General features: G+C 47.5%; 1 protein-coding gene across 3 annotated transcripts in view; it reads left to right on the top strand.

The window, feature by feature from the left end:
- Positions 1 to 27,341, top strand: part of RERE (arginine-glutamic acid dipeptide repeats) — a 266,319-nt gene that overhangs the window by 57,970 nt on the left and 181,008 nt on the right. For all 3 annotated transcript variants that reach the window (XM_068158322.1, XM_068158320.1, XM_068158321.1), the window contains exon 2: positions 19,172 to 19,642. In XM_068158322.1, coding sequence (XP_068014423.1) covers positions 19,318 to 19,642 — 325 coding nt within the window. In that variant the 5' untranslated portion in view covers positions 19,172 to 19,317. The remainder of the gene's footprint in view (positions 1 to 19,171; positions 19,643 to 27,341) is intronic.

Raw genomic sequence — 27,341 nt, 5'->3', positions numbered from 1 at the left:
AAATCTAACAAAGGAGCCAAAAATCAGACTTCCCTTTCCTGGTAATAAAGCTATTCCTCTGAGACTGGAGCTGGGAATGGGTTTCTTTAGTTTTTTTTCTTATATGTATCTAACCATTCCTACTTAATTGAATGCTCTCAGGAATCTTCTGTGCTGGTTTCTGTGAGTGTGTGTCAGGAAGAGCCCATTTAACCTGCATGTTTAATATTGGGCTGCTGTAACTGGCTCCAAGTTGGAGCCCTAGCCTGTGCTCGTGGTTATTACTGGTATAAAAGAGTTAAGAGCAGCCCAAGGTTGTTAGATCATTTGGAAACTGATTACCCTTTCACAGTGTAATAAAGTAATTATGAATAGGGGATGAAAATTGGTTGCAGTCTGTTTCAACATTATGACTGCCTGTCTTTAAAAGAAATTGCATTGTCCTCTTTTGTGTTGATCTTAGCATTTGCATATTGAAAGCACGGCGGCGATTTGCCACTTCCAGCTGTAAAAGCGAAGAGGCATTAAAAACCCAAGCAACCCCCAAACGATGCCATCTGTTTGGGTAGGTTTTCTGTGGGGTTTTTCAGGTTTTGATAATATTTCACCTTGGGTCTGTTTTCCTCACAATAGTACATGCCACTGTTGCTAGGGGAATTTGAAGTATGCACTGGTCTGAGCTGAAAGAATGCTTTCATGAATGGATGTAGCAGTCGGAGCTCAGCAGGGCTGTTGCAACTTCATCGGTGGGTTGCAGGGTATTTCAGTGCAGCCCTGACATGAGAAAAGGTGGTGCTGAGAAAGGAGCTGTCATGGTGCTCTATGTGTCTTTAATTAAGGCAGCAAATGATGGAGTGCTCCAGTTCATGGGGAGTGTCAGTGTGAGTTTTTAAGATTAGAAAAATGAATTAAAACTGAATTTGAGCCTAACTTGTGCACAACTGAGAGCAGCTCTGGTGCTTCCTCTGGGCTGGGAGGTGTGTGGTTCAGCACAGTGCAGGTGTGACAGCGTCTCTGCACACGCAGAGCTGTGTGAGCTTTGCTGGATTGGTGGGAACAGACTTTGTCACTAGTGCAGAGCCATGGCTTGGAGCTCAACTGGTGTGGCAGGTTTCTGCCGTGGGCTTTTTCCCAGCTGGAAAATCAAGTCCTTAGCAGGCTGCAAGCTAAAGAGTGTGCCACAAGAAAGGTTAGGTGTTCAGTGTGCCTAACCCTTTCTTAAGGTTCCTAAAGCCAGCTGACACAGCTGAAATACCCACTGGAAGTAATAAAGGAAGCGTGAGACTCTGCAGTGTGTGTTGGCATGGATGTTCTGGGTCCTGGCATTGCTGCTGGAGTGGGTCCAGAGGAGGCCACAATGATGATCGGAGGGCTGGAGCACCTCCCCTGTGGGGACAAGCTGAAAGAATTTGGGCTATTCAGCCTGGAGAAGAGAAGGCTCTGGGAAGACCTTAGAGCTGCAGTTCAGTATCTGAAGGGGATCCATAGGAAGGCTGGGGAGGGACTGTTTTGAAGGGCTTGGCATGATAGAATGAGGGGCAGTGGTTTGAAACTGGAGCAGGGCAGATTTAGGTTGGACATCAGGAGGAAGTTCTGCACAGTGAGAGTGGTGAAATACTGGGACTGGTTGCCCTGGAATGTGGTTGAGGTGCTGTCCCTGGAGACATTCAAGATCAGCCTTGACGTGGTCCTGGGCAGCCTTTTCTAGTTGGAGGTGTCCCTGCTGAGTGCAGGGGGTTTGGACAAGATGCCCTTTGAGGCTGCCTTCCAGCCTGCTGCAATGTGTGAATCTGTGAATCTGCTTTGTAACCACTGATGTCCTTTTCTTCAAACCTGCCTTTTGTATGCAGATTGAACATTGGAAATGTGCCAGGACCTTGGATTGGGTTGTTTGTTTGTTTGTTGTTTTTGGTTTCCTTCCACAGATGCCCTAAAATGTGTTAGCTATTCTTCTTAAGCAGCTAAATCATTTAATCCTACAGATAAGGATGTGTATAGATGATGAATAATAGATACCTCCCTCTGATTATCTCTAAGACGTGTGACAGGACAAGGGGTAATGGCTTCAAAGTGGAGGAAGCTGGATTTAGATTAGATATTAGGAAGAAATCCTTCCCCATGATGGTGGTGAGGCACTGAAACAGGTTGTCCAGAGAAGGTGTGCAGCTTTAGATAGGGAGTTGTTTTCATTCCCCACTTGTACATAGTTGTGGATACACGGAGCTGAAGGCAACAAATCACACCTTGAGTATTGTGTCCAGTTCTGGGCCCCTCAGTTTAGGAAAGGTGTTGAGTTGCTGGAACATGTCCAGAGAAGGACAGCAAAGCTGGGGAGGAGTTTGGAGCACAAGCTCTATGAGGAGAGGCTGAGGGAGCTGGGGTTGCTTAGCCTGGAGAAGAGGAGGCTCAGGAGAGACCTTATTGCTCTCTCCAACTCCCTGAAGGGAAGTTGTAGCCAGGTGGGGGTTAGTCTCTTCTCCCAGGCAACCAACACCAGAACAAGAGGACACAGTCTCAAGCTGCACCAGGGGAGGTTTAGGCTGGATGTTAGGAAGAAGTTCTTCCCACAAAGAGAGATTGGCCATCGGAATGTGCTGCCCAGGGAGGTGGTGGAGTCCCCATCACTGGAGCTGTTTAGGAAGAGACTGAATGGGGTGCTTGGTGCCATGGTTTAGTTGATTAGATGGTGTTGGGTGATAGGTTGGACTTGATGATCTCAAAGGTCTCTTCCAGCCTGGTTAATTCTATTCCATTCTATTCTATTCCAACCCTGGAAGCTTCCAAGGCCAGGTTGGATGGGGCCTTGAGCAAGCTGGTGTAGTAGGAGGTGTTCCTGCCTATGGCAAGGGGGTTTGAACTAAGGTCTCTTAAGGCCTTTAAGGTCCTTTCCAAGCCAAACTGTTCTGTGACTGCAACTTTTCCTGCCTCTTACAGCCTAAATTGTGCAGTGTGGCTTCTTCAGTTTATTTTTGTTTGGAAGCATATGTGAGGAAAACAGTGGTTGTGTGTTGGCTTTCTGTTTGTTTTGTCTCGATTTAAATAGGGATTTTTTTTCTTAGAACTCTTGCTCTGGTGTTTTGCTATGTTTGGGAGCGTGTGGTTGGTTGTTTTGGGGTTTGGTTTGGTGGTGGGTTCCCCCCCCCCCTCCAGGAAGGCTGTTACTTTGTGGGAGTGTTTTGAAACTGAGTAGCGTGAGTGAAGCTAAACTGGGGGTGCTGGTTGATGGTAGGCTGAACATGAGCCTGAAGTGTGCCCAGGCAGCCAGGAGGGCCAGTGGCATCCTGGCCTGCATCAGGAACAGTGTGGCCAGCAGGAGCAGGGAGGTCATTCTGCAGTACTCTGCACTGGTTAGGCCACACCTTGAGTCCTGTGTCCAGTTCTGGGCCCCTCAGTTTAGGAAGGACATTGACTTGCTGGAACGTGCCCAGAGAAGGGCAACGAAGTTGGTGAGGGGCTTGGAACACAGCCCTATGAGGAGAGGCTGAGGGAGCTGGGGCTGCTTAGCCTGGAGAAGAGGAGACTCAGGGGTGACCTTATTGCTCTCTACAACTACCTGAAGGGAGGTTGGAGCCAGGCAGAGGTTGGTCTCTTCTCCCAGGCAGCCAGTACCAGAACAAGAGGACAGAGTCTCAGGCTGCGCCAGGGGAGGTTCAGGCTGGAGGTCAGGAGGCAGTTTTACACAGAGAGAGTGATTGCCCATTGGAATGGGCTGCCTGGGGAGGTGGTGGAATCGCCATCACTGGAGGTGTTCAGGAAGAGACTTGACAGGGTGCTTGGTTGCATGGGTTAGTTGATTAGGTGGTGTTGGGTGGTAGGTTGGACACGATGATCTTGAAGATCTGGTCTGGTCTATTCTAGAGGCAAGGGGCAAAGAAATAACGTGCGCAGCACTAGTGGCAAATGATTTTCACTTTGAAGTTGGGCTGAAAGCTTGATAAATATCCTTCTGCAGGAGTTTATCGTGTTAGTTCTTGGCACTACCGATGCTATTTGATACTCAAATGCTATACATCAACATTTATTTCAGGGTCTGAAACAAAAAGTTACCTAATTGTTTGGAAATGTCACTTACCCCCAAAGTTCATTCTGATTCCCAGGCCAGATCATAATTCAACCTGTGTGTTAGGAACTAGTCAGCACGTAATAAATCTCACCAGCGCTGGAGCTGTTATCTCATGGGAGAGGCACTGGGACTGGAGGAGAAAACAGCCTAATCCCTGCAGTGTTGGGTAGATTTAATGAGGTCCCAGTTGCTTGGGTAACTGCCACTTGGGTGAGTTTCCCCTCTGTAGCATTTTGAAAGTGGCTCTTAAGTCGGCTGCTGATCAGGTTAGTGGCTGAGGAACAAAACTTTGACATCCCTCTGAACTCCTGCCTGATTAGCTGAATGCTGATGTGCAGCAAGTGATGGAAGCTGCAGAGAGAAGAATCCTCACAGGTATGCTTTTGCAAGTAGGACTTTATTGCATCATACTGACAATAAATAGTTTAATTTGCTTTGCTGCCTCTGCTGAAAAATTGCCTCAGGTTTTTATGTGGAGGAACAAGTAAAATGCAGCAGGCCTGGTTTGGGTTTTTGGGGGGATTAAGGAAGTCTTAAAAGACCTTGGTTGATTAAACTGATTAGACACTGCCCTGAACAGTTGATGGGGATACTGATCGACAGCTGCCTGCGTATGAGCCAGCAGTGTGCCCAGGTGGCCAAGAGGGCCAATGGCATCCTGGCCTGCATTAGGAACAGTGTGGCCAGCAGGAGCAGGGAAGTCCTTGTGCCTCTGTACTCTGCATTGGTTAGGCCACACCTTGAGTCCTGTGTCCAGTTCTGGGCCCCTCAGTTTAGGAAGGACATCAAAACACTTGAACATGTCCAGAGAAGGGCAACAAGGCTGGGGAGAGGCCTTGAACACAAGCCCTATGAGGAGAGGCTGAGGGAGCTGGGATTGTTTAGCCTGGAGAAGAGGAGGCTCAGGGTTGACCTGATTGCCCTCTACAACTACCTGAAAGGTGGTTGTAGCCGGGAAGGGGTTGGTCCCTTCTCCCAGGCAAGCAGCACCAGAACAAGGGGACACAGTCTCAAGCTGCGCCAGGGGAGGTTTAGACTTGAGGTGAGGAGAAAGTTCTTCATTGCGCGAGTAATTTGTCCTTGGAATGTGCTGCCCAGGGAGGTGGTGGAGTCACCGTCCCTGGAGGCGTTCAAGAGGGGATTGGACGTGGCACTTGGTGCCATGGTCTAGTCATGAGGTCTGTGTTGACAGGCTGGACTCGATCCTTGAGATCATTTCCAACCTTGGTTATACTGTCATACTGTGGTGCTCAGCTTAGCCTGGTGTCTGTTGTCTCCAGTGCCACCACAGACTGCAGGTAGCTTTAGTAATCTTGTGAGGTGGTCTCAGAGCTGTTACTGGTGTCTCACCTGGAAAAAACCTTACCTTGAAAATAGAATTAGGAATTCCATACTGCTTCATTTAGTTCCAATAACCTCCATTTTGAAGACCTTTTCAGCGTGATTTGTGACTTGTGTGGTCTTAATTTGCATGTCATGGAGTATTGAGGGGGAATTATGAAACAGAAGGAGGTTTGCTTCCACTTTTTTTCCCCATGTGCTCATTTTTCTCTTCAAATGTTCCTGGTTTTTCTTTTGTGAGAATGTATCATTCAGTACACAAAGGATGAGTAGTCCTGGATTGAAGGAGAGCAGGGCACAAGGGGACAAATTAATACAGTAAGGGTGGTGAGACGCTTGGATTGGGTTGCCCAGGGAGGTTGTGGATGCCCCCTCCCTGGGGGTGTTTGAGGCCTTGAGCACCCAAGTCCTAGCTGAGAGGCCCATGGCAGGGAGGTTGGAGTGGATGACCTCTAAGGTCCCTTCCAACCAAAACTGCTCTGTGAAATGAGGATCCTGGTGTTGATGTGTGGTATGGAAACTGGTGAGAAGAGTGTGTAGGTGTGTTCCCTGGGCTGCTCAGCACGGTCTGAATACAGGCTCTGTGCTTAGGTGAACTTGCTAAGAACTTCCCAGTGCTGCAGGTGGTGGTGGTGGTGGCTGCAGGACCTGAGCAGGGCTGCTGTGGTTTGCTGGGGTGAAATGAGCTCTGTGGTGGTGGTTATAACACACACTGTGTTAAAATAACTGCAGATGAGAACTGATGCTGCTTAGCAGCAATAAAAGTTTCTGCTGGGCAGAAAAATACATAATAAAGAATCTGAAGATGTGTTGGTTGTTGTTTTTTTCTTTCTAATTCTCAGTTATTGAGCCATAATGAGTTTGTTTAATGTAGTCTCTAGCTCCATAAGGTGTTCTTGCTAACCACTGCCTCTCTGGAGTATATTGAATTTAATGAACAAACCTCAAGGCTTTGAAACTCGGTGGAAAAACAGGTTCAAAAGTCAGCCAAGCTTCAGAATATCCTGAGCATAATGAGAATAAGCATGCTGTGGTCTGTCTTCATTTCAAAACCAAAGGCTAATCTTGGTGTCAGGAGGGAATTCTACCTGTTGTAGATGGATGCTTTGTACACTGCTTTGATTGTGATTGGTTTCAGGTTGGTTGTTGTTTTGTTTCTCTTAGAGGTGAAGCTGAGGGGGAGGAGGGTGTATGCTTTGCTCTTGCTGGGGGCAGGTTATTGCAAGTTTTCCAGGGTCTCAGTGTGACCTTGGGCAAGTTGGATGTATTCTTGGATGTCTGAAACTCCTAGCTCTATTTTTGGGATCAAATTATTCATAGAATGGTTTGGGTTAAAAAGGACCTTAAAGATCGAGCCCAACCTCCCTGCCAAAGCAGGATCACCTAGGGCAGGTCACACAGGAACACATCCAGGCAGGTTTTGAAAGCCTACAAAGAAGGAGACTCCACAACCTCATTGGACAGCCTGTTCCAGGGCTCCAGCACCCTAACAGCCAGGAAGTTTCTCCTCATGTTGAGGTGAAACTTCTTCTGTTCCAGTTTGTAGCCATTGTTCCTTGCCCTGTCACTGGGCACCACAGAAAAGAGCCTGGCACCTTCTTCTTGACAACCCACCCCTCAGATATTTATAGAGGTTGGTAAGATCCCCTCTCAAACTCTGCCTCTTAGGACTAAACAGCACTAAGTCTCTCTGTCTTTCTTATTAGGAGAGATGTTCAAGTCTCTTCATCTTTGTTGCTTTCTCTTGGACTCCAGCAGATCCCTGTCTCTTGAGCTGGGGAGCCCCAAACTGGACACAGTATTGCAGGTGTGGCCTCACCAGGGCAGAGTAGAGAGGGAGGAGAACCTCCCTGGACCTGCTGGCCACGCTTCATGCACCCAAGGCTACCCGTGGCCTCCTTGGCCACAAGGGCACATTGCTGTCCCCCTTGCACTGCTAAGGTTTTATGACTTGAGCTCCTAAGTGCTTGTTAGTGCTTTGTGTGGGTGCAGTGAGGGCAGTGAGCTGTCAGTGAACACATCTCAGCTGTTGAGCATTATGAAGAATCTGCTGCCCGTTTGCTGCAGCCAGTCTCTAACAGAGGCAGATCAAGGCTGCATTTCACACATGAATAAGCACACTTAATCTCCTGATTACAACAGTGCTGCTGTACTGGGAAGAGAGGCTTTGTAGGCAAGAAAACTCTGACGTCTGCTCTGTCATTAACCAAAATAAGCTGCTCCTCAGAAAATGAGCCCAGTGTCTGCAATTAAAGGCAGTTTCCCCAGACAGAAATATCATCTGTCTTGGTGGCTTATGCAAGAAGTATTTGAAAACACTGGGCAAGGAGAAAAAGTGGCCTGTGAAATCCATTGCTCATTCTGCTGACATTGTACCCTTTCCCCCTCTTTGTTGTAAGGCTGAAAGGGAACAGAATTTCTTTGTTGCCACTGTTGTGGAATTTTATGGGGCACTTAAGTGGCATAGCTTTAGTTAGTCTTGTAGACAGCCTCCTCGGCTCTCGGGCCGCTGCTTTCTTTAGAGAAATTGCTTTAATTATAGCCACAGTGGAAATGTCTGGTCAGACAGCTCATCAGAGGAGCCCACCCTGCAGTTATTCTGCCATTTTCAGTAGTTCAAATCCACAGACAGTTGTATGGAGTTAAATAAAACTGCTCCTGTGGCTGGAGACCAGAGGTTTTGCTTTTGCAGCTCAGAGGAGTTCTCCAAAAATAACCTGATCCAGTTCTCGTTTGGGTGATTTAAAAGAAGATGTTTTTGGAGACCTTGTAGAGGATGAAAGGATTGAGAGAGGGCAGCTGGGTTTTCAGCCATTTAAAAAAAGGAACATCCAGTGGCAAGAAGCAGAGCTGTGTACATGGGCATGTAGGGCATGGCAGTTTGGCAGGTACTTGTAGGTGTGCTGCAGAGTTGGAGGTACCAGAACAGAAATGGAGACAGAAATTAGTTGTGAGTAGAGATGTAGTGATGTTTGCTGTGGCCTCACTCTAATAAACACACAAATGACTGTTCCCAGAACTCATTTCTGTCTTAAAGTGACCTCACAGGATGGCTTTGGGAATTCTGATGTGCTGAGAACTCTGGTAGTCCTGCCCCCCTGAGAACAAGAGCTGTTGTACAAAGGACTTGAGAGTCCATTGTATGGAAATGCTTACAGGAGGGACCTTGAAAGATCATCCAGTCCAACCCCCCTGCCCCAGCAGGATCACCTAGGGCAGGTCACACAGGTACACATCCAGGTGGGTTTGGAAAGCCTCCAGAGAAGGAGACTCCACAACCTCTCTGGTCAGCCTGCTCTAGGGCTCCAACACCCTCTCAGTGAGTATTACTGGCTGAGTAGTTACCCTGCAATTCCAGTTCTGGCTTGTTAAGGCTACTGGAAGGAAAGCAAAGCAATTGTGCCTGATAAAACTAGAATTTGTTCAGAATAATCTGCTGTATATCATAACGAGGTCTCACTTAATTTTTTTTTGTTCTGCTTTAAATGTTAAGCAACCTCATAATGCAGATGTTTTGCTGGCTCCAAGTGACATTAAATTCCCTAGATAATGGTTCTTGTTACAATAGCAGCTCTTTCACAGGTCCCTTGGGCCTTTTCTCCCCTAACAGCCTTCTAAAGGAGGGAGCTGTGTTGCACTATATGGACACCTTAGGTCTTACTTTTTTCATGCTGTTATGGGACAGCTGATTTGCATTACTCAAGACATACATTGCTGTAATCATTTACATTAGCCTGAATGGCTTTAGAGGAAGAGAAGCACCTACAGGACTTGTATTTGCTGTCTGGGAATCATTGTTTGGTCCCATAGGTTGTGACTTAGAGGCCATTAAAGCACCTTTTGAAGTGTCTGGAGTTGTTCTAAGCATTGTGGTTCACCAGAGTGGGTCAGTGCAGTGGGCTGGGATCTGAATCTCTGTCCTATGGTCATAGCTGTGTGTGGACTTGATGATCTCAAAGGTCTTTTCCAACCTGGTTTATTCTATTCTTAGAGTCATGGAATCCTTTTGCTTGGAAAAGACCTTTAAGATCATTGTAGTCCAACTGCTATCTAGTCTGGTGCTTAACCATGTCACAGAATCATGGAATGGTAGGGGTTGGGAGGGGCCTCTGAGGATCATGGAGTCTCTTAATGCACTCCAGGATACCACTGGCATTCTTGGCCACAAGGGCACATTGCTGTCCCGTGGATAATTTACTGTCCACCAGGACTCTAAGGTCCTTCTGTATGCTTTCCAGCAGGTTAAACTCTAATCTGTACTGGTGCAGGCACTGATCCTCCTCAGGTTCAGGTCTCTCACTCTTGTTGAACCTCATGAAGTTTCCCCCTTGCCCTGCTCTCCAGCCTGCCCAGGCCTCTGTGAAGAGCCCTTCAGCCTTCCGCTATATCAGCCACTCCTCCCGGCTTGGTATCGCCAGCAGACTTGCCGAGGGCACACATCTCTCTGCCTTTTAACACCTCCAGGGATGGGGATTCAACCACCTGTTCCAGTGTTTGACAACCTTTCCAGTGAAGAAATTTCTTCTAATCTTGGCTGCTCCCTGGGATTTGAAGTGGCCACCTAGGCCTGCAGCCCTTAAACTTCTTGATGCGTGAGAGGTGAAAAGGGTGCGGGATTTGGGAGAGGCTGGCTGCAGTGCTTGATGTATCACAGCACGGGAAATGAGGGCTGAACTCCTCAGGTGGTAACTGAACTAACAGCCTCATATCAAAATGAGTGTGCAGACAGCTCCAGGATCCCTGCTGCTTTTCAGATTCCTCACCAAACAGCACTAGAGAGGAGAGGAAGTCGAGCTAATTTGTCTGTTAAAATTGGGAAATCTTCTCGGGAGTGCAGAAACTTTCTGAGGCTATTCCTTTGATATTGCTGCTCCTGAGTTCATGTGGGGAGAATTGGTGACTTATCTGGAATTCCAGGACTTTCATGGAAGCTATGTGTAAGCCTGGCTGAAGGCAGGAAGTTTCTCTTGGATCTCTGGTGTGAATATGATAGAGGAATTGCCCGACCTGTTCTGGAGTATCGAGGAGCTAATATGTTCCTGTCCTAGTGGACGATGTTATCAGTGGGACAGCAATGTGCCCTTGTGGCCAGGAGAGCCAGTGGTATCCTGGGGTGCAGCAAGAAAAGTGTGTCCAACAGGTTTAGGGAGGTTCTCCTCCTCCTCTGCTCTGCCCTGGGGAGACCACACCTGCAATACTGTGTCCAGTTTGGGGCTCCCCAGTTCAACAGAGGCAGGGACCTGCTAGAGAGTGTCCAGCAGAGGCTACAAAGGTGAGGAAAGGACTTGAACATCTCTGCTATGAATAAAGACTGAGAGACCAGGGTCTGTTTAGTCTGGAGAAGGCTGAGAGAGTATCTTATCAGTACTTACAAATATCTGAGGGGTGGGTGTCAAGATGAAGGTGCCAGGCTGTTTTCAGTGGTGCTCAGTAATAAGACATGGGTGTAAGCCGGAATACAGGGAGTTTCACCTCAGCATGAGAAGAAACTTCTTTGCTGTGAGGGTGCTGGAGTCCTGGAGCAGCCTGCCCAGAGAGGTTGTGGAGTCTTCTCCTCTGGAGACATTCAGAACCCAGCTGGATGTGTTCCTGTGTGACCTGCTCTAGCTGTTCTTGCTCTGGCAGGGAGGTTGGACTCAATCTCCAGAGGTCATTTCCAACCCCTAACATTCTATGATGAACCCCAAATCTTATCCTTGGCCTTTTGGTCTGCTCTCTGATCAGAGCTGATTGTCTTGTAAAGTTTTGTTCTTGGTACTTAATGAATCAATGACCTTTTGCTAGTAGTTAATTGTTCTGCCTGTCTTGTGCCCATTAGAATACCCCCAGCATTTCCTTGCCTAGATCCTTACCATTCCGATCATGGAAAAACCCCTCAGAATTGCCTGGTAAACTTGGCTGCCTTCTGATCCTTGAAGCATTCTTGAGTAAAATGAAAGGAAGCACGTTCCTCCTCTGAGAACACAACTGAAGCCATGCAAAAGAGCCTGTCATTTTCTGTTGATAAATGCAGAAGTGTTTATTTTGCCTTCTGAAATCTCGCTTCGCAGCTTTCCCCCGATTCCTCTAAGTTCTGTAGCGTCAACATCGCCTTGGAGAGAGGGACTTATGATCTTATCTGAGCTGTCATCCTGCACAGCTCATCTGTCAAACCACCCCTCGACCTGGATTTCAGAATGATGCCCTAATATCCTGAGTCGGAGCGGATGGGTGTGAAGGTGGAATGTGCAGTGGGAGAGCTCTGATCTGTGGCATTATACAGCCTGTGATTTCCAGACTGACAGCTGTGAGCAGAGCTGGTGTAAGGCATGGCTCAGAAATAGGAGAGCTCTTGTTTTTCTTTTCTCGGGTCAAGTTAGGTAAATAGCAGGAGGGGGAGAAAAAAGGGCACTGTCTGTCATGAGAAACACCTTCAGTTGGCTGCTTTTATTCAAGGGATGATTGCTTCTCACCACAGAGAGATGCTGACGAGTCAGAGCCTGGTGGTTTCTTGCCCCACACACCAGCTTCTTGGAACCATTTGGGGATGATTAGTAGAGAGCAGTTCAAAGTAGACAAACAGGCCTTTAATTGCATGCACTTAGAGGACTTAGAAGAGCTATGGACTGTAAATATGTAGCTCATAACAGTCATTACTGCCTGAAGTGTTCCTGTGCTGTATTTGTTGTAAACTCAACTCAAGCAGATAAGGAGGACTGCTGATAACGAGGCGTGGAACTCATTGGAGAGACTTGTAAGAGCTTTTTAAAAGGCTTTCAGCAAACTAGCTTCCAGGATCTGGATTGTGAAAGTTGGGGCAAGTATCTCTTCTAAACGCTAGCTCCAAACTGTGTGAAATGCTATCTAAGTGCAGTGGTGTAAAGCTCTTGCTCTGCAGTTTATCCCTTTTCCTTCCTGTGCTGCTTTGTCATTGAATTTGACTTCAGTTTGCAGCCTGTGTTGTCCTTAGGCTGGTGGCTCTGACTCTGCCTTTGGAGCTGCTGAGTGGATTGAGGGGTGGTGTTCAGGAGGAGACTTGATAAGGTGCTTGGTTGCATGGTTTAGTTGATTAGGTGGTGTTGGATGATAGGTTGGTCACGATGATCTTGAAGGTCTCTTCCAACCTAGTTTATTCTATTCTAAATATTCTGAGGGACATCCTGTAAATATCTTCAAGGCTTCTGGGGATTATCCTGCAGAAACTCTTCAGATACTTTTGCACTCTGAACATCTGCAGCTTGCATTCTCAACAGCAAATAGAAACTGAGAAAAAGTTGGTTACAGATTGATTTCTTTCTTTTCAGTCTGGTTTTTGGATCTTAGAGGTTAAACTTGGGTGTTCCTCCCCAGGGAGGTCAAGTCCCTAGAAGGTGGCATGGGGGCTTTTGAGGTGTGAGCTGAATCACAGCTCCTCTTTTTGTTTGAGGCAGGCATGTGTGTAGCAATTCCTTCTGTATGCAAATTCCTTTTCCTCTTGTTGTCTCATTTGGGTTTTTTTTCCCCCACAAGTGATGCTAAAGGTTTTCTTCAAGCAGTTCTTCAAACCTTAAGGGCATACAGAGGAATCTTGATGGGCTGACTTGTGTGTATTAGTTGGTGGGGTATTTCCCCCCCCCAGTTCCCTTCAAGCCCTTGCACTAAACCCAAGCTACATTTTTTTTGTTCCTTGACATCCAAATTAGCAAAACTCAGTGAAAGGAACTCCAGCAGCAGCTGCAGCACACAGTTCCTTTAATCTGGCATTTGCTGAAAACAGTGCCTTTTTATCTTGCAGTCCCAGGACTAAGAGCTTACAGAAGAATGGTCCTGTTGTGTTTATTAAGGCTGGCAACACATGACCAAACAAATCTTGTTAAAAGATTTATCTGTCTGGCTTTAAATAAGGAAAAAGGAGCTCTTCTCCATATTTTTAGTTACCCTCTGTACTTAGGTGCCTTCCTGTTTCAGTCCCATAGCATTTCTGTGGGACTTGCTTTCACATTATCTTTAAAACCTGACTCTTTAATACTAGTTAAGAGGTTTAAGTACTTAAACGTGTGAAGAGGTGGGATGTGTGCCTTTGGCTCTGATAACGATTTCCAGGTGTGTAGATCAAATAACTGCAGAGCTGTGTGTGTGCTGGGGAAAAAACTTTTCCACTCTGAGGGTGACAGCGCTGGAATAGGCTTTCCAGAGTCTCCTTCCCTGGAGACATTCAAAACCTGCCTGGATGTGTTCCTGTGTGCCCTACTCTAGGTGGCCCTGCTCTGGCAGGGAGGTTGGGCCTACAGGAAGGCTGGGGAAGGACTTCTCAGGATCTCAGGTAGTGATAGGACTAGGGGGAGTGGAATGAAGCTGGAGGTGGGGAGATTCAGGCTAGATGTGAGGAGGAGGTTCTTCACCATGAGAGTGGTGAAACCCTGGAATGGGTTGTCCAGGGAGGTGGTCGAGGCCCCATCCCTGGGGGTGTTTAAGCCCAGGCTGGATGAGGCTGTGGCCAGGCTGATCTAGTGTGGGGTGTCCCTGCCCATGGCAGGGGGGTTGGAACTAGCTGATCCTTGTGGTCCCTTCCAACCCTGACTGATTCTATGATACTATGACTGGATGATCTTTTGAGGTCCCTTCCAACCCCCCTGACATTGTGTGGTTCTGTGAAGCCCACCTTAACTTATGCTGCCCAAATGTGGCTGGAACTCGTTTTTCTTGGGAGAAGTCACATCCTGCTCTCCTGACTTGGATCACACAATCACAGGAGGGATGTGAGGATGTGAAGGGTTTTTTTTTGTGTGTGTGTTTGAATGACTTATTGGACTTGAATTTGAACTACATGTAAAGTGCTAGGCAAAACCCTCAACCAGGGGAATGTGGGGTAATGAGCAGTTGAAAATCATGATAATCAACTTCCTCACTTCTCCAGTCCTTTAAATGAAGTTTAAAGGTCAAATTGTGCCTGCCTGATTCCTCATTAGATACTTGGGCAAGAACTTTTTAGATTGCATTTGGAATTGCATGGGCAGATCCACTCGTATCCATTGTGACATCCTTCATTTGCTGTCTTTGTGAGAGAGACAGATCTAGTGAGAGATGAGCTCTGACTGGAGGAGGGCTGCTAATAAGATGCACATGTACCCTGTGTCCTGAAAGGGACCTTTGGGTGTTTCTGGAGTGTTGCTGCTCTTGGCTTGCCTGCCAGATGGGTGGCAGATGCAAAAGACCATTTCAGGAGCACAGGGACTGTAACTGTGGTGCTTTTCTGTCTGGCTTCATTTGCACCCAAGTGTGACTGTTGAACTTCTGTGGGCAGAGGAGTCATCTTCAAGACTTGTCTGAAGTTGCTGCAATTTTAACTGCTCTGAGAAACTGTTGTGCAATGTTAAACACCTCTTCTGTATGGGAGCAGTGTTTACAGCAGTTAATGGTAGTAAGTAGCAGAGCTGTGGAGGGGCAATGTTCTGACTCAGTGAAGCACCAGCTTTCAGACTTGTCTTCACTTGGAGCAATTATTGCCGACTTGCCTTCAGCATGTCTGGCCCAGACTCTGAAGTTCCTGTCTCCTACCACAATCCTAGCTTCCTCTGTCTCTGGAGACCTGAACGTTTTAACAGGTATGAGAGCAGTTGACTATAATCCTGAAGAGTTAGATGCCAAACCTGGTCTTGGTAGATGCCAAAAGATGGTCTAAAGTTGCACCAGTGGAGGCTCAGGTTGGATATTAGGAAAGATTTCTTCACAGGAAGGGTTCTCATGCACTGTCACACACCACAGGGAGGTGGTGAAGTCACCATCCCTGGAAGTGTTTAGGGGGTGTGTGGATGTGGTGCTGAGGGACTTGGTTTGGTGGCAGCAGCTTAGCAGTAGCGTTGGGATTGGAAGCTGTAGGCAAGCAGTTGGAGTTGATGATCTCAGAGGTCTCTTCCAACCCCAGCAGTTCTATGGTTCTGTGACTCTGTATCTGCATTTTTCAGAATGCAAAAGACCTCAAGTAATACAGCTTTGGTTTATGTTTGAGTTCTAAACAGTTTAAGAGTAAGGACCTCTAATGTCTGGTGGCACACTGGCTACAGATAAGTACAGCTGTCCTATACTGGATGTAATAAACTTGGTTGGGGATAAATGGGCACATCCTGAGGCTTTAGTTAAAAAAATAACACACAAAAAATAATGATCTCAGAGCAGGGTTGCAGTGAAGCCAGCACTTTTCCACTTGCCTTGAACAAATAATGGATGGAGGCTGTTCTCCCACTCCTTTGTGTACCCATCGCAGCCCTTGTAAAGTGAATGTTCCCCTTTTAGCTTAAATGGCTTCTTTTAGAGTTTGATCTTTAAAGCATTCCCAATGGAAGAAGCAGTAAACCAGTATCAAAGGCAGCTAATAATCTCCAGCCTGTGGTGCTCTAACCTGAATTTCTTGTCTGTAGTGTGATGACAGAAGCAGCTGCTGTGGTGGTTTGGTATAGTGCGAACGAGGAGCTGCCAGTGAGTGAAATTACTGGAAACCCAAGCTCCAGAGCCTGCCAAAAACCACTGAAGATTTTCAGTGTGTTTGCTTCTACTGTCCTAATCCAGAGTTAAACATCTGTGTGATTACTGTATTTGGCAATATACACCATGTGTTAGCCCAGTCTACTTAAGGCCTCTGCAAGTGCTTCCTAGATGTCACTGAAACAAGACCAAAACCGTTTGCTCCTTGGCTTTTTCCCCTGAGCTTCACCAAAGTTCATTTATAAACAGCATTCAAGTCACTGAAGAGAAGAGGTTAGTGACATACAACAGCTAGGAGGCAGGAGCTCTGAACAGAACAGTGTCTTCTGGTTAGGCTTGGGGTTTTTGTGGGTTTGTACCCAGCTCAGAAGTGGAGTCTCAGAGATCTTAGGCTAGTGGGTAAGAATCCCAAGTGGCTGGATTTTACCCGTCCTTGGAGGTGGTTGAATAAAGCCTTTAGGTATGTCCTTTAGATTCTGCTCTCTGAAGAGCACACAGGCATCTCTTGTGCATAGGTGGAGATGCCACAGCTTCTAATTTTTTAGCTAGCTCTGGGAAAGTGATTAGTTTTCTTTCACAGTGAACAGATTATTTATTCTCTGAAGTGACTTTTATATCAACAACAATAGGGGGAAAAAACCCTCCAGCTTGCTCCTGGGTATTTCCTAGCCTCTAGAAATTTGAGTCGCTGCTTATTGAGCCCCTGTGGGCTGTCGTTATCACTATTATCTGCAACTTCTCTGGCAATTGACAGGTTCATTGTAGTCTTCTCTCCAGGAGTTCCTTGGATTCCCCTGGTGTGTTGCCAGAGTGATGGCAGCTGCTATAAGGAGGAAAGAAAATAGAATCATTTCCTACCTGGATGATCGGTTCATTCAGGAAATGCCTGAGAGATTCAAGCCACAGCCTGAATTGTATCAGCAGAAGCAATTTGTCTCTTTTTGGCTCTTTCCATTGCTGGAAAGTAGGAGTCAAGAGGGAGAAGAATATTGTAGTCTGAGATTTATGTAAGAGTAAGAAATAGCAAACACACAGGATCACAGACTTCTCAGCTGACTTCTTAGAAATGCAAATAGCCTTTTCCTTTCTCTAATGTGGTTTCAGATGCCTAGCTCATGAACATGCTCTCCGAGGTCCCTGTCTTTCATGCTGCAGCATTCCACACCCTGGGCTAATTTCAAGTTGTACCAAATAGTAACTTCCTGAAAACTTTGGAGCTGGGTGTGGATGAGTTCAGCTTTATCCCAGGGAAACCCAGCAGCTTAGCTTTGTGTGTTGGATGCACACTCCTGGTAATACTCTTTCATGAATATTTACAGAGAGAGAGAGGCATGATTCCTGTTCAGCAGCAGCTGTGACTGCTCAGGGTGCTGCTGGAGAAATACTAAAAGGCACTTGCAAGGACTTCAATTGGTGCAAATCCCCTAGAGCCCTTCCAGAGAATGTACCAACAATTCTGATGTGTGTGCTGCTGGCTGCCACTCAAAGGTGTTTTGTGTAACCTGCCAGCCCACATCCTTGGGATGTGAGCAAATGGAAAGGATACGTGAAGGACAGGCAAAAGAGTCAAGGCTGGACCTGCACATGGCCAGTGTTCTTTACCTTTCATTTGAGGGGTGGTGGTAATGTCTCAAGGGGAATGAATCCAGATCCCAGCTGCAGGGTGCTGGAGGGGAGTTAGGGAGCAGCTCTGTGGTGCTTAGCTGCCTGCAGGAGCTAAACCTCAGCAGTAGGCAGCTGGCCTGTCTGCGTGGTGGTTGTAGCCTGAGGATCCTGGCCCGGAGGTCCAAGTTTGCAATTACTCACCGTCCCTGGAGGTGTTCTAGAGGGGATTGGACGTGGCTCTTGGTGCCATGGTTTAGTAGTCATGAGGTGTTGGGTGACAGGTCAGACTTGATGATCTTTGAGGTCTTTTCCAACCTTATTGATGCTATGATTGTATGATACTCCTGTACCAGCAAGTCCAGTTCTTCCCATCTGAGCTTGCATTGAAGGGAAAAAAGGCTGCAGTTGATATTAGCTGTATTGATTAAGTGGTCAGGGGAGTAAAAGCAAAGGATTACCTCTCCCCTTCCTATTCCCCAGCAGGAAACTGCATGTGTGAAGGTCATGAGTTACAAAATCCATCTCCATGTGTTCTGTTAGTGCTGAAGCAAGCGTGAAAGGTCACGTTGATGATATATGGAAAAGCGGAGTTTGTTAGTGCGCTTGCAGCTCCTGTGGTGGGGTTTGGGTTCAGTGAATGCTTTCCTGTGAGCTGTGGATTACAGGTTAGCTCTATTTTTGGAAGAGCAGGGTAGGGGGAAGACTTCTGAACAGCTTGGCCCGGAGGTGGCAGATGGCATTCTTTACTCTGTCCCAGCTTTGTAGGACATCCGTTGCTAGTGGTGGTGAGATGTAAAACAGCACAGCCATTTGCTGAACTTCATTTGCTTTGAGAAGGAGAAGTTGTAGACTCTTCCTTTCCGTGCTTGGCCCTTTCCAGATGTTTGGGGTTTTCCACTTGCATGCTTCCTGTTCAGCTCTGGGTGTGAAGTGATGCATGGCCTCTGTGAGAGAAGTTACTGCTGTAGTGAACCAAATAATTTCCTTTAAGGAGTTGTGAGATGTGTTCAGGAGAGGATTGGACTTGGTGCCATGGTTTAGTAGTAATGAGGTCTTGGGTAACAGCTTGGACTTGATGGTCTTTGAGGTCTTTTCCAGCCTTATTGATTCTATGTTTTTGAGGATGGAGACAACTTTGCAGACTCTTCATCAGTCATTTCTACAAATGTCCAGGGGAGGCCAGAGGGCTGGAAAACCTGCCCTGTTGGGACAGGCTGAGAGAACTGGGGCTATTCATCCTGGAGAAGGCTCCAGGAAGACCTTAAAGCAGCTTTCCAGTAGCTGAAGGGGGCTACAGGAGAGATGGGGAGGACAAGGGGGAATGGTCTGAAGCTTGAGGAGGAGAAAGGAAATATAGACTGGAAATGAGGAAGCAATTTTTTCCAGTGAGGGTGGTGAAACACTGGAATGGGTTGGCCAGGAAGGTTGTGGATGCCCCCTTCTTGGCCAGGTTGGATGAGGCCTTGAGCAACCTGGTGTAGTGGAATGTGTCCCTGCCCATGGCAGGTAGGTTGGAACTAGGTGATCTTCAAGATCCCTCCCACCCTATACCATTCTAAGGCTCTCTGAATGCTTCTAAGGTCTCTCCTGTACCTTACAGTGTTCCTGTCCCTACTGAATGGCTTTGGGATGTGGAGCTACCTTGCTTTGTGGTGTTTACTTGCAGAGATTGGAAACCATTCTGAATACTAACATGGTTTTTCCCCCCCCCCCCCTCTTTCTTCCTCCCCCTGCCCCCTCAAGAACCTTTTTAAGACGCTGGGGTTGTTGGAGTGGTTGAATTTTCCCTGGATTTGAGTGAGAAATTCAGAAGACTGAAGCCCAGGCTCACTGTCTACCTTTCACGGAGGCCCAGCCGTGAGAGGACAGAAGAAGGCACGTGGCGAATCATGACAGCAGACAAAGAGAAAGAGAAAGACAAAGAGAAGGACAGGGATAGAGACCGGGATAAGGAGCGAGACAAGAGAGACAAGGCGAGGGAGAGCGAGAACTCGCGGCCTCGGCGGAGCTGTACCTTGGAAGGAGGCGCCAAGAACTATGCAGAGAGCGACCACAGCGAAGACGAGGACAACGACAACAACAGTGCCACCACCGAGGAGTCCACCAAGAAGAGCAAGAAGAAACCCCCCAAGAAGAAGTCGCGCTACGAGAGAACGGACAACGGGGAAATCACCTCCTTCATCACGGAGGATGACGTAGTGTACAGGCCTGGAGGTAAGAAAGCCTTCTCCTTGCACCGCCCGGCGGGCTGCTGCCTGTCCATGGGAATTGGGGCTGTCCTGGGAGCGTTTCCTATTGGACACACAGGTGGCTATGCATGCAGAAGGGGTGACTGCATCTTGTGCTACCTGATTTGCTGGAATGAGCTTAGCTCCTCTTAGAAAAAGAGCCACCCTTTATTATTTGTGTTCTGTTTCCCCCCTACCCTGCCTTCCCCGCTGCGTTAGTTAGCTGTGTAGGGTCTGGAATCCATCCCTGGGAGTTTGGAAGCTAAATTAGATAAAGCACTCAGCAGTTTGCTCCAGCTTTGAAACAAGACCTGATCTGAGCTAGAGATGTGATAGGTGGCAGAGAGAGCAATCTCCCAACCTTTCTGACAAGTTTGTCTGGTGAAACACTGGAACAGGTTGCCCAAGGATGTGGTTGAGGCTCCATCCCTGGAGACATTCAAGATCAGACTTGATGTGGCCCTGGGCAGCCTGATCTAGTTGCAGATGTCCCTGGTGACTGCAGGGGGGTTGGACAAGATGACCTTTGAGGGTCCCTTCCAACCCAGTGCTATCTGGGAATCTGCAGTGAGTGTGGTGAAGCTGTGGTTTCTTTGTAGAGCTCCTCTCCAGTCCTGTTTGTGAAACAAATCAGGTGACTCAAGATCTCATTATGCCATTGATTTCCCTCTCATTAATAGCTAGCTAATGCCTGTGGACAGCAGCTTAGCTGTTGGTCAAAACAGTGTCAATGTCAGCAAGTATCTGCAATGCTTTGGGGAGCTTGCAGTGTGCTCTGCATGTCTTGGATCTGCCTTTTAATTACTGTTGAGTTCACATCAGATTTTTGGGGTGTCAGGTGAAGTTTCAGGATCTAACCTGCAGCTGCTGCCAGCTTTTTCCTCACAGTGAAATTGTACTTGAAAACTGAGATTATTCAGCTAGCTGTGTTCCTCCTGTTTGAGTGAAAAAAAAACTCCTGTGTTCATCTACACAGCACTTAAAAAGCATTGATTGCAGTTGTTTGTTCCACCACAAGGAATAGTTATGTTTGCCTCTACTGCTCCAAGCACTGGCTTAAGGGCTCTGCTAGTTCTCTATTACTTCTCTGTGCAACGCTCAGTGTGCTGTAGTAACACTGCTGGAGCAAAACAGAGATGGATTCAAACTGAAAACCATGGAAACTAATGAGGTAAAATCGTGTCTGGTTTTTCCACGAGGTGCTGTATATCTCAAGTATTAAAATCTCATTATATGAGCAGAGATGTAAATGTTGGAAATGCTCTTTCCAGTTGTAGCTGCTGGAAATGCTCACAAATGCTGGTTGGGCTGAGGGGGGTGGGTGGGAAGGGAGGGCATTACCAGCTGCAGATACAGATGGGCTGAAGTTCTGCCTGTTTGGGGGCAGCTCTTGTTCTTCCACGTGAAAGTTGCAGAGTCTGTTTCCACTTAGGTCTCCCAGTATTTGTCAGAATCACTTACCTGCTGAAATGCTTCAAATGCCATTTAAAACCATTCCAGCTAAGTGGTGTTGTTTTTTTCCCTCTGGAGGCCTGGGCTTGTTGCTTGAGCAGTAGCAATAGGGAGCCTGCAGAAGCATCAGCTCTGGCAATCTCATTTTGAGTGTCAGAGGATGAAAAATAATTGAGAATCTGTTAAGAGCAGCTGTTGTGTGGGCCCAGCAGTACAGTGTGATACACTGGCTTTATTGCAGAGAGACTTTGCTTAAAATGAAGCTGGAAAAATCACTTTGTGATCTCAATTTGTAGCCTGTGGAAGGATGGAGAAATGTTAGCCCTTTTTTTTTGTGTGCCTGTTGGTGCAGTGCTTGGGGTATCTCTGATGGAGCAGGACTTGGATTGAAGGGTATTTGCAGGACAGCAGGGATCAGGACTGTGCTTATCCTGAGTTGTGCCTTTGCCAGCTAATTGGCAAAGGAGGGGAGAGAGTCCTTGCAAGTGCTGGTTGTGTGGGGACAGCTGAGGTTGTTTATGCTGTATTTTTCACAGGAGTCTCCATCCAGAGTAGGAATCTTCTTTCTGTGCAGGCTGGTGAGTGCTTCAGTGGTCATGGCTTGTACCTTCTCCCTTGCCAGCAGTTGCAAGCTGGGGAGACTCTGTTGGTAGGCTGAAATGCAAGGCACAGCCTCAGCCCCAGCATGGGCAGAGCTGTTGGTGGACCTGTGCTCAGCAAATCCAGTAAATGCTGGCCAGGGACCACTGAGGCCTGGTGGGACTGCAGGGAGCACACATGTGGGTAAGAGTGTGGGAGAACAATCTTCTCTAAAAGGCTGAGTGCTTCATCAAAGGTGTTTTGATGATGGTGGTTGCACAACAAGTGATAAGGGAACTGACTGCATGGGGAGCAGTTCCTCCTGACGGTGTTTGGCAGGGTTTGGGTAGGGAAAGGGTTTGAAAGCTGCCTGGCTGCTCTCAGCTGAGCCTAGTGCTGGCCACAGGCAGCTTGCTTCATTGTTGGAGTGAGTCCAGAGGCAGGCCACAAAGATGATCTAAGAGCTGGAGCACCTCTGCTGTGTTGACAGGCTGAGGGAAAAGACTTCAGGGGGACTTTAGAGCTGCCTTCCAACACCTGAAGGGATCCTACAGGAAGGCTGGAGAGGGACTTTTCACAAGGGTGTCTAGCAAGAGGACAAGGGGGAATGGTTTGAAGCTGAGGGAAGGTAGATTTAGACTGGCTCTTAAGCGGAAGCTCTTCAGTATGAGAGTGGTGACACTCTGGAATGGGCTGCCCAGGGAGGTGTTCAAGGCCAGGTTGGATGGGGCCTTGAGCAGCCAAGTCTAGTTGAGAGGTGTCCTTGCCCATGGCAGGGGGGTTGGAGCAGATGATCTTTAAGGTCCTTTCCAGCCTAAGCCATTCTCTGATTTTTCTCTTTGCCATCTTGCTGCTCTGTTGGAATTGAAGGACCCCCCTCGGTACCCCACCCTTGAATTGAGGTGGCTCTATCTGATCTGGAGGAGATTATTGAATGAGCAAGGCAAGCCATAGAACTGGTGATAATTGAGATATTTTATCCCTGCTTTGTAATTTAAAAATCTTCTTCTTCTTAAATGTTCCATTTTATTGGAAGCAATTAGCATAAGAGCCGTAGCCCAGCGCTGACACTCTTCTGTTCAGTTTGCTCTCTTTGTGCTGTTCTCCAATTTGCATCTGTCTCTTGTCTTGAGAACTGCAGAGAGCAATGAGAGCACACATTATTGGCAAGCTCAGTGGAGGGGCAGGAGCCTAGCTGAAACCTTGACTGATTGTACTGGTTTGTAAATTTTACTTGAAACTGAATTCTTGAACAGGAGTGAGAGCTCCTGTATCACAGTATCACCAAGGCTGGAAGAGACTTCTCCAGGATCATCGAGTCCAACCTGTCACCACAGACCTCATGACTAGACCATGGCACCAAGTGCCACGTCCAGTCCCCTCTTGAACACCTCCAGGGATGGGGACTCCACCACCTCCCTGGGCAGCACATCCCAATGACCAATGACTCTCTCGGTGAAGAACTTTCTCCTCGCCTCGAGTCTAAACCTCCCCTGGCACAGCTTGAGACTGTGTCCTCTTGTTCTGGTGCTGCTTGCCTGGGAGAAGAGACCAACCCCTTCCTGGCTACAACCTCCCTTCAGGTAGTTGTAGAGGGCAATGAGGTCACCCCTGAGCCTCCTCTTCTCCAGGCTAAACAACCCCAGCTCCCTCAGCCTCTCCTCACAGGGCTGTGCTCAAGGCCTCTCCCCAGCCTCGTTGCCCTTCTCTGGACACCTTCAAGTGTCTTGACGTCCTCCATCTCGAGTCCACAGTCCCGGTGTGTAGCATGGTCTAAAGCAATTTCAGCATCTCTTGCAGAAGGAAGTCTTTGCTTCTGTCTTTGGGTGCATGTAGGGAGATGTATTTGTAGCTAAGGGTGCAAATTACACAAAATTTAAGAGGGATTAAGAGTTGAAGTTAATGAGACTTGCAGAGCACGGATCTGAGAGCTGAACATTCCAGGTGTGTGCAGAATGGATAGCTGAAGGGAAATCCATTCCATTCCTTTGATTCTTTCCCTTCAGTGCCCTTATCTGATGGGGGTGAATGTTAAAGGTCTGCATTCCCTGACTCTGAACTCCTCAGTTAAAAACCTCCTTCTGTTTACCCCACTGCTGTACAGTCCTTACTCCAACACTTGCTGCCTGTTTTTCTCTCTGTGCTGAGCTCAGCAGCTGAGTAAGAGCAGATAAAATGTAAATAAATAATCAAGATAATTGGAATTTCTTCATATGCAAGGTTGCCCTTTACTGTTATTATACAAATACTGTTCTTATTAATTTGCATAGGTGTAACTAATGTATGCAGAGCTCTAACCCATGCACTGCAATCTACTGAGCAGAGCTCAGACACCACTCTGCAATTAATCTTCTCTACTTTGTTGGAAATCACACAGGCCTGTCCTAAAAGCTGTTGGCTCATTTCCCTATCTGTCTTCTGGGTTTCCACCACCTCTTTCCTATTTCCTTCCAAATCTCATCTGTGGGTTGCTTTTTCTTTTCTGTTTCTCCTCACAGTTCTTACCTTGCATTTGTCAAAGGGAGGGAGAGGGTAACAAATCCATTTTTAATGCACAGTGTCTGTTCAGGTTTCCTCAGAGGCTTCTTTAGCAGAAGGTAATGATACTGTAAGGTAGAATAGAATAGAATAAACCAGGTTGGAAGAGACCTTCAAGATCGTGTCCAACCTATCATCCAGCACCACCTAATCAACTAACCCATGGCACCAAGCACCCTGTCAAGTCTCCTCCTGAACATCTCCAGTGATGGCGATTCCACCACCTCCCCAGGCAGCCCCTTCCAATGGGCAATCACTCTCTCTGTGTAAAACATCCTCCTGACCTCCAGCCTGAACCTCCCCTGGTGCCGCCTGAGACTGTGTCCTCTTGTTCTGGTGCTGGCTGCCTGGGAGAAGAGACCAACCTCTGCCTGTCTACAACCCCCCTTCAGGTAGTTGTAGAGAGCAATAAGGTCACCCCTGAGTCTCCTCTTCTCCAGGCTGAGCAGCCCCAGCTCCCTCAGCCTCTCCTCATAGGGCTTGTGTTCCAAGCCCCTCACCAACTTTGTTGCCCTTCTCTGGACACCTTCCAGCAAGTCAACCTCCTTCCTAAACTGAGGAGCCCAGAACTGGTCACAGGACTCAAGGTGTGGCCTAACCAGTGCAGTGTACAGGGGCAGAATGACCTCCCTGCTCCTGCTGGCCACACTGTTCCTGATGCAGGCCCGGATGCCATTGGCCCTCCTGGCTGCCTGGGCACACTGCAGGCTCATGTTCAGCCTACCATCAACCAGCACCCCCAGGTCCCTCTCTGCCTGGCTGCTCTCAGCCACTCTGCCCCCAGCCTGTAGCTCTGCCTGGGGTTGTTGTGGCCGATGTGCAGAACCCGGCACTTGGACGCTGCATCAAGACTGAGCTGTTGGGGTGTGTGGTGGTTTGTTTTTCCCCCCTTCCTCTTAGATTCAGTGAAATCATGTAATGCTGAATTTCTTTCTGTTTTTAGTGCAGATTGATTCCCTTCTCCAGCAGGAGAGGGTTCGTTTCCCATACGGTTTGTACTCACGTGCAATATGGTTAACACATGGCTCCTAATTGGGTGCACTTGAAAACTGGTGGGCTTGTTTTGTACTCTGCTTTTTGCAGTTCCACTTTTTTGATTGTCAGGCTGTAAGCAAATTTGAATACTTTGATACTCTGCTGTGCAAACCAGACTTCAGAGCTCCATCTGTTGTTTGGGTTAGACAATTGGTCTCTGCATAGGATTTTCTGTGTAGGAGGTACTGAAGTGCTGTCAGTCAGGCGACTGGCAGTGTATTGTACTGGACTTGAGTGGCCAAGGTGCTCCTGGAACAACTGCCCTCAGTGCCATGCTCCTCCAAACACTTTACTATAGTGGCTTTTATAGGCCCTGCTTTTGGTGCTTGGTGAAGAGAATCACAGAATTGTCAGGCTTGGAAGGGACCTCAAAGATCATCGAATTTCAAACCATTTTCCTTTGTCCTGTTGCTACATGGCTTTATACATAGTGCCTTCCCCAGCCTTCTTGTAGGTCACTTCACCTACTGAAAGGTCACAAGGTGGGCTCCCTGGAGCCTCCTCCAGGCTAAACCACCTCAACTCTCTCAGCTAACAGACAGGAAAGTTGACCACGGCCAATGCACTTATCTTTTAGAATCACAGAATTGTCAGGCTTGGAAGGGACCTCAAAGATCATCCAGTTCCAACCCTGCTGCCTTGGGCAGGGAACCCTCATCCTAGATCAGGTTGCCCAGAGCCCCATCCAGCCTGGGTTTAAAAACTTCAGGGATAGGACTTCTACCACCTCCCTGGGCAATTTGTCTGTCTGGAAGAGGGCAGACAGCTCTGTCGTACCTTTATATTTCTGGCAGTGACTCTGATAGTAAGTGGCCAACCTGAAAAAAAAGATGAAAGCTGGTGATGATATTGCTCCAGAGAGTCTTTCCCTTCCTCTTTGTTCCAGAGGGCAAGAATTTGCTTAAAGTCTTGAAAGGACCAGAGTTATGGAGGTGTTTCTCTGGTGTATCTTCGTCTTGTTCCTGAACATGGAGCTTTTCTTTTCAGTATCCCAGGAGGAAGCTGATCTTAGGGAGTAGATAGGTCAAGACTCCAGAAAAAGCACCTGGCAGAAATACCTACATCACAATAACAGCTGCTTATGAGGATACTTTCAGTGCCCTGCTCCTCTTTAGTCTCTGAACTCCTGCTCACCTTTCTTGCTGGAGGAAGCTGTGTGGTCCCTGTTCTCTTTCACCCTCAGTCTGCTCAACGCGCCAGGGAGGGATATTACTGCATTAGAGGCACAGAGCTTAATGCTGGGGATATTGTTGCTGCTGAGCAGTGCTGTAATGTCATCACTGAGTGCTGGACTGGAAAAACTTTGTCAGATGAAAGTCTTAAGTTGATCTGGAGTCTCAGGGAAACAGATGACTTGATGTCACCTGGAGATGAGGACAATATTGTTTGCTCTGCCTACGTAGAAACACTTAAAAGGATCTGTTGGAATTAGAAGGATTTATGAGGCTCTGTTTCTACAGTGACATCAGTAGCTACATAAACAACACATCAGCAAGAGGAATCAACATGAGGTAACACAAGGTGAAATGCTTCTGCAGGGAGCGTGGAGCATTAAAGGACTTGATAGTTTCTGAGCAAATTACTTCAGAACAGCTTACATGACAGCCTCTTTGTTCTAGGTGTTAACATCTGTGTGAAGCTGGAAGAGGTACAGAGTGTCACATACAGGAAGTGTGGTGTGATGTGGTGCAGGGAAAGAGGCAGCATTAGCTTTATGTGGATCCTGGAACATCTGGCCTAGTACATGAAAAATAGGAATGTGTCTCTGCCACTTGGAGATGGTTGAGGCAGTCTCTGTTGGGAGCAGCTATTGGACTTTCTTGCTTCCTTCCCTGCTTTTTAAAGGTATGGGAAATCACTGTCACTAGGGTGAAAGTGAGCTATTGCTACTGGAAAATACAGCTGGAGCTGAGTACTAACTTTTCTGGATTTATGGGCTGATGTCTCTTTAAAGTTTTGTTAGCTTTTTCTCTGAGGGCTGCGAAGGAGGCAGCACAAGCCCATAAGCTATTATCTGGACAGGCATCAGAGAAGGAAAGAGACTGAATTTGCAGGTGGGATGCACTGTTGTGAAATACTGC

The sequence above is a fragment of the Melanerpes formicivorus genome, unplaced genomic scaffold (genome assembly GCF_026170545.1).
Source record: "Melanerpes formicivorus ecotype bairdi unplaced genomic scaffold, bMelFor1.0.p_v2 SCAF_39, whole genome shotgun sequence".
In the NCBI taxonomy this organism is placed as follows: domain Eukaryota; kingdom Metazoa; phylum Chordata; class Aves; order Piciformes; family Picidae; genus Melanerpes; species Melanerpes formicivorus.
The sequence above is the reverse complement of the archived record's forward strand: the minus strand, read 5'-3'. Positions and strand labels throughout refer to the sequence as shown.